The sequence below is a fragment of the Carica papaya genome, chromosome 6, assembly GCF_054855325.1.
Source record: "Carica papaya isolate Zhongbai chromosome 6, ASM5485532v1, whole genome shotgun sequence".
Lineage (NCBI taxonomy): Eukaryota > Viridiplantae > Streptophyta > Magnoliopsida > Brassicales > Caricaceae > Carica > Carica papaya.
This window is the reverse complement of record NC_142314.1, coordinates 35,287,040-35,293,261: the sequence shown is the minus strand read 5'-3', so window position 1 is coordinate 35,293,261 and position 6,222 is coordinate 35,287,040. Positions and strand designations below refer to the sequence as shown.

Below are 6,222 nucleotides of genomic sequence, written 5' to 3'. Positions count from 1 at the left end.
ACAAGTGGTTGCGTGATTCTTCATCGGCTTTGCACGTGTAAGAGCCACACTAATTAATTTAGATCAACTTTAAATCCGAAATTCATTACTCATATCATCAAGCAACCTCCACAAGCTACTTTCAAATCCAAAACGGTAGAATTTCAAATTTGGGGGTGCCATATGAATAACATAAGAGCCGTATGAGTGCCTTGTTCTCATTGCTTGTGGAATTGTAACCTAATCTCGCAAGCTCGAGCATGTATTTGTACGTAAAAGACAGGCAGAAAAATTGTCTGACATTGATTAATAAACAGATTCAATATAAAGAAAGTACGTGATAAGTTATAATTTAATTGTTTCTTTACGGATTAAAGAACAACATGAGATCGGTAATGGATGGTAACATTCACCCATATACGGATGGATATTTCACCCGTTCCAAATCTGAATATTGGACAAGGGTAGAGATAATAACTAGCAAGACAGGTATACAACATTAACATTACAAAAATAGCTTTCAAGAATCAAGGAGACGTGATCTTTTGTCAATCTAAATCTCTCCACATGATCACTTCTTCAGGGGACAGGGAGTAGAAAGAGAAAAAAAAAAAAAATCTAGCACCAATAGATGACCTAATACCACATTAGCATCAAAACCCACTTAGCCATCTCTATTTCCGAGTAGCCATCTCTATTCTAAGAACTACTTGTCTGACAAATTATACCCTTGCTACTTCATAAGAAGCCAGCAGCATTTGAATATCATTCACTTATCAGAAGTTCGGAGTGACGTTACCTTTCACTTTTATCCTTGCCATATAAAGCTACCTCATCAGCCTTCATCTGTGTCTTTCTCCTCTCCTGTCGCCTAGCATCCCTTACAGAAGCATCGGCCTCAACTTTCTCCATTATAGTACGGAAGCCAGGAATTGTCCTCTCCAGTTTCTCGTAAACACGGGTACTGAGATTGAAAAAAATTCGAAACATTCTCTGCAAGCATAGAAAGGGAAGACAAGCTAAGGTGCACACTTAACCAGAGACATACTTTCCCACAAAGGCATCAGATAAAAAGGAAGCAAGGATCTTTTGAAAAGCTTAAGCAGGTTCTACAGCCAATGCAAAATATGCATTACCAAAACTTTCGAGAAATTTTCATATTTCATTTCATAAAATTTTGTTCATGGGTGGGATTTATCTGGCAGATGACAGAAATATTTCCAACACTGGGATTCATCAAACCAGCCATCTTTGCCAATTTTAACTCACTCAAGTTTAATTTTTATTTCAAAATTAATGAGAATACACATGTGCTTACACTTGGGAAACAAAGTTAGACAGAACAATTCATCTAAAGCAATCAAAAACTTGAAAAGAAGAGCCAAAATTAGGAAGCACTACTGTACCATAACATCTTTATTCCAATGTCTTATGTAAGGAGGACCCGTTGTGTAAGAGCCAAGAGGTTCACGGTACCACTCTCCCCCATAAGTAATCTTATCCATAGCTTGCTCAACACTTAAAACCTCCCATGGCCTTAACCCTGGGATAATTTTAGCCAATTGGAGCCTGCTCCAGATAATAAAACAACAATTAACAAAAGCAATGGGGCTTCGAAGTGATAGGAAATGGTGTTGACAGACGTTACACAAATCATCAATAAGAAGCAAAGTATTATTTTTTTTTTTGAAACACAGAAGCAAAGTGTTATTAAAAGCAGAAAAATTAAAAAGTATACCTGAGATCCTTCGGAATATATTTATTTGGCATGTGGTCAGACTCCAGAGTGGTTGTCAATTCAGAGCCGCTAGCCCAAAGAAATAAGGCATGACTAGGAGTTCTAACTCCAGGCCACACACCACCATTTGCTTCAAGTACTGCTAAATCACGTCTCTTACTCTCTATTGCTTCTTGTTGGAGTTGCTTGTAGGTTTTCTTTTCATGCCCCTTAAGAGGAACCCAAGGAGGTATACCTTTCTGAAGTTTATGCAGGAAAGCTGTTGCAGCAGCACCAAGCCTAACTGAATGTGGCCGACAAGTAATACAAAAATCAATTAAATCAAAACATGAGTTTTAATTTTTAAGGACAAGTTATCAATAAACAGCCTACCAGAATACCCCAAAAAAATGATCAGAAACTAAAGCAGGTGGTGCACCGATAACACAATGCAGCTAACTCTCATTTTCTGAAATACAAAGAGGAAGGTCTAATTCGAATGTATCTTGCATTGAACAATATGCTTTAAACCTTCAAAATTTATCATTCAGCTTCATACAGACAGCAGATGCAATCTAGTTACATAAGAAATCAATCTACATATTGCTTAAGAAATATCATCTCCAAAAGAAAAAAAAAGGCAAAGCATAAAAGTTAGTAAATATCAGAGTTGCATTCCAACAGACAACCACCATAGCTAATTGCAAGTTCAATGCTTTCAAGCTTAAGCACAAAATGTATAGAAGGGGCCATAGCAAAGAGTTGATATATATTTGCAAAGAACCATATCCAAGTAAACTGCATCTTCCCAATGTTTTTTGAAAGGGATGAATGTGCTAATATTGGTCCAAAGTCAACAAGGGTTACCACAAAGAAGGTAATACACACAAAGTGTCACAAAAACTGGAAACCAGATCAAAAATGTAATACCACAAAACTAATTCTGTTTTCAGCTGAATGGATTAAGAACCACAAAGAAGGAAATCCAACAAACCTTCCCAGGTGGCAATTGCTCGCTCTAGGCCATAGACCATGTGAATTGGCGCCCATTCATCCATGTCCTCACCCCATATGAAAGTGTCTTTATCAATTATCCCCGCCCCCCAAGCTGTCTTAAGAGTTATGAGCTCCAATGGACCCCGAGTACGACCCAACCTATCTTTATAGTACCAACCACTGCTCCTCATAATAACTAACATCAACAAATAAAAAATTATAAGGTGAATAAACTGAAATACCATAGGTCAAGGAAACCAATAAGAACACTACCCTGGGCTTTAAAATCACAATTGATTTTCATTAAAAAAGAAGGATTAAAAGAGAAGTGAAAAAAATACATCCATGGAGTAATGGAACTAGTCTAAAGTCACCAGTCCAGTCTCTTTAAAAGACAGCTAACTAGATATCCTTATATATCCCCAGCATCACGCATAAACTACACACTCCTCAATTGGATAGTTGATTGGTGAAACACTGAAAAGCAAATTAAACCCAGTCTTTTGCAAGCAATATATCAAATAAAAATTCAACTATAACTGTAATTAATCTTAACTTACAATCATAGTAGCGCTTCTCAAGCTTCTTGTACCCAATAGCTTGAGCAATGTCAATGGGTCGGCCAGGCGGGTATGGCCGCTGCCGAAACCCCCAAAGCCCAAAGAAGAACTGCCGTGTAAAATCCCAAAACTTGTCATCACTCTCTTTCCTTGTCTTTATCGTCTTTCTTGGCATGGGCCTACCATCAGGCCCAGGTACATGTGGCAATGCTTGCCACAACTTCTTGTCCTCCTTTCTGAATGGAGTGTCATTCTCCTTAAGCTCCATTTCATTGATCTGGTCCGCAATCTCCTCGGCTCGAGCCAAGAACTGGACCACTGGGCTAGCTCGGAACTCTTGCCACCATTTCTCATTCTCTTTCACTTCCTCTTCATTTGGGTTCTCCTTTTTCTCAAAGATTGGATCTTCACTTAAAATTTTCTCAACTTCTGGGGCATGCCTATAATCGGGCAAGTTCTCACATTCCCAAAAGAATTGGTCTGCTAGTTCCTTGTACATGCCAGGCTTGTCAACTTCAGTGGTCTGCTTCTTGGGCTGCTGAAAGAGCTTTGACATGTTGATTGAAGCAAAATTCATAGGGATGCTGGTGAATGTTGACTCTACACGGGAGAAGAGATTAATGGCTGGGATTGGGTTTGAGGGTTTCTCAAACCAATTTTGAAATGGGTTGAAGTTGATTGATGCCATTGACGAGGAGGATCAGCAGTCAAACCGCTGTTATAAGCATCCACAGCTTAGTTTTCGATATTTAAGACAAAGCAATTGATTATGAATTTAAAAATTTGGTCCAAGAGCTGCATCTTCAAAGATAATAGGATAAGAGTAGAAACATACCATCAACAATCATACCGACAACAAGATGTAACCTTAATGATAAACATTTCACAATAACCCAGATACAGACTTAAGAAGTTGAAAAATGCAAACCCAAACTTGATTTTAAAATAAATGCCATGATCAAGCAAGGGCCAAATTCCAATTTTAATTGTTACCAACCAATAGGATGCAATGGACTAAGCAAACAGAAGGCCTTGACTGAAAGTCTCAAACTATCACAGAACCGCAGAAACCATTCAAGTCAGACAAGGTTCATGGCCATGACGGATTATAGAAATTGCATTAAATTATGAAGTAATGCTACCAATACGAGAAAAGAAGACTCAAAACTACAAGATGGTAAGTTATAAGTACTAAAACTCTCTAATTGTTGCAATCAGAGAACCATCCATCACTACAGTGAACTTGGAGGCAAATATGATAAAGGTTAAAAAGATAAGACTCCACGCATACCTAGAACTACTAAAAGGAAAAAAAAGCAGTATATACTGAAGGAAAAGAAACAGTGCCTAGGAATGTAAAACAAACAATATTTCCTGGCACACACTCATTCAAATCGGGTACCATAGAATGAGTAACAATAGAAATAGTGCATTGTGAATATATCTGCACTCAAACCGAATGAATAGATACTATATGCAATGCACGGAGAAGAATAAATGAACCGATGAACCATAAAAAGACTATATGCGACGGAGTCACGAAAAAATATTATACGCAATGCACTAAGAAGAACAAATGAACCAAGCCACCTGCAACCGGAGCTCGCAAGAATTCTCATTTTCGACCACAAATCAGCGGTATACTTATCAGACACTTTTTTATCAAACACTTTACAAGCTACACTAGAAACTCAAATTTCCTTTAGGTACCTTAAATGTCATGAATTAAACATGAAAAATCAAAACAAAGCAGAATCAGTCGGGACGGAACAAAGATTTCAACAACCACAAATCAACACAGCTAAATACCGTAGTTAGAACGGTTGACGGTTCCAGACAGAGGCCTTCACTAGCGAAGATGCTTGACGCAATCTGCGTGGATATGAAAATGAAGACAGCCGAGAGATATGACAAGAGAAACGGTACTGAGTAAGTAATTGGCAGCCGGCCGGAACTACGGTACAGTCAGCGGCAATTCGAGATTGTTGCTGGTGGAGGTGGACGTTGGCTACCGGTTGAGAATTCGAGGTAACTGCGACTTGCAGAGGAGAAATGGCAGTATGGTGAGCGAGATAAGCGCATAGGCCCTCTCACCTGGGTAAGGAAGCGACTGTGAAATCTCCAGATAAAAAAGAGAGAGCAAATGATAAGAGAAGAAAAGCAGAAGAATTGGTTTATCTGGCCGGGTCGGGTTTTTTTATGAGCCTCCGGTTTGACTTCTCGCCGTTCAATTTGGGCTTTTTATGGGCAATATTTTTTTAATTATTCTTTAAATGGGGAATAAGAAATATATTACATTGTGAGAAAAGCTTAACAAAAAGTTCGCGTGGCCTAATGGATAAGGCGCTCGCCTCCGGAGCGGGAGATTGTGGGTTCGAGTCCCACCGTGAACGCTGTTTTTATTTTTTCCCCTTTGATTAATCATAAATACAATTATCATTATGTTTAAATAGTTAATTATCTTGTTATAAAAGTAGCAATAAATATTAATGAAGATGATTAATAGTTAACTATCTTAATGAATATTAATTAAGAAAAAATTCTGCATTAATTAACTGAAATGTTCTTTGCGAAATGATTAATCAGTTAAAAGCAGAATTAATTTCCTCCCGTCATGAATAATAATAAATAATAAATTAAATTCATGGCTCCATCCCTGTTCTCTCTCTTTTTCTCTCTGTAATTAGTTTCTCATCATCTGCAACTTCCTGATCGGCGTGCTCGCCGTCAAATTCACCTGCGTGTCCGTCGATCCTTTAAGCAAATCAACCTCCAAAGCGGCAAACGCCTTCTGGATCTTCTCTGTAATCACCATTACTCTTCCGATCACCGTCACTAAATACTTAAAGTTATGCACCTTTGCCCCTTCAAACCCGGTCGCCTTCGCGAATGCGGCGTCGTATTGCTTTTCCAGAGCTTCCAGCCCTTCGTTAGACTTGATCTTCTGCATCTTGTCGATCGCCGTTGTCA

The 6,222-nt window shown here is 38.5% G+C and overlaps 1 protein-coding gene and 1 non-coding gene across 2 annotated transcripts; one reads left to right on the top strand and one right to left on the bottom strand.

Moving 5' to 3' along the window:
* Positions 1-304: 304 nt before the first annotated feature.
* LOC110807768 (histone-lysine N-methyltransferase ATXR3-like protein) lies at positions 305-5,398 on the bottom strand. The gene is made up of 6 exons (XM_022033001.2): positions 5,062-5,398; positions 3,253-3,967; positions 2,691-2,888; positions 1,718-2,000; positions 1,386-1,548; positions 305-972 (listed from the first exon to the last, which is right to left on the bottom strand). The coding sequence occupies exons 2-6, from the start codon at positions 3,938-3,940 to the stop codon at positions 775-777; spliced, it is 1,530 nt and encodes a 509-aa protein (XP_021888693.1). The 5' UTR covers positions 3,941-3,967; positions 5,062-5,398; the 3' UTR covers positions 305-774.
* Positions 5,399-5,572: 174 nt separating this feature from the next.
* On the top strand, positions 5,573-5,645 carry TRNAR-CCG (transfer RNA arginine (anticodon CCG)). The gene has a single exon. It is a non-coding gene; the product is annotated as a tRNA-Arg (tRNA).
* The last annotated feature ends 577 nt before the right edge of the window (positions 5,646-6,222 follow it).

Bases quoted from the DNA above. Each gene is read 5' to 3' on its own strand.
- LOC110807768 (XM_022033001.2), bottom strand. From the start codon at position 3,940: ATGGCATCAATCAACTTCAACCCATTTCAAAATTGGTTTGAGAAACCC. The intron at 2,889-3,252 runs GTAAGTTAAGAT...TGTTGATGTTAG, and splicing joins TGAGAAGCGCTACTATGATT to TTATTATGAGGAGCAGTGGT. The intron at 973-1,385 runs GTACAGTAGTGC...CTATGCTTGCAG, and splicing joins ATTGGAATAAAGATGTTATG to AGAATGTTTCGAATTTTTTT.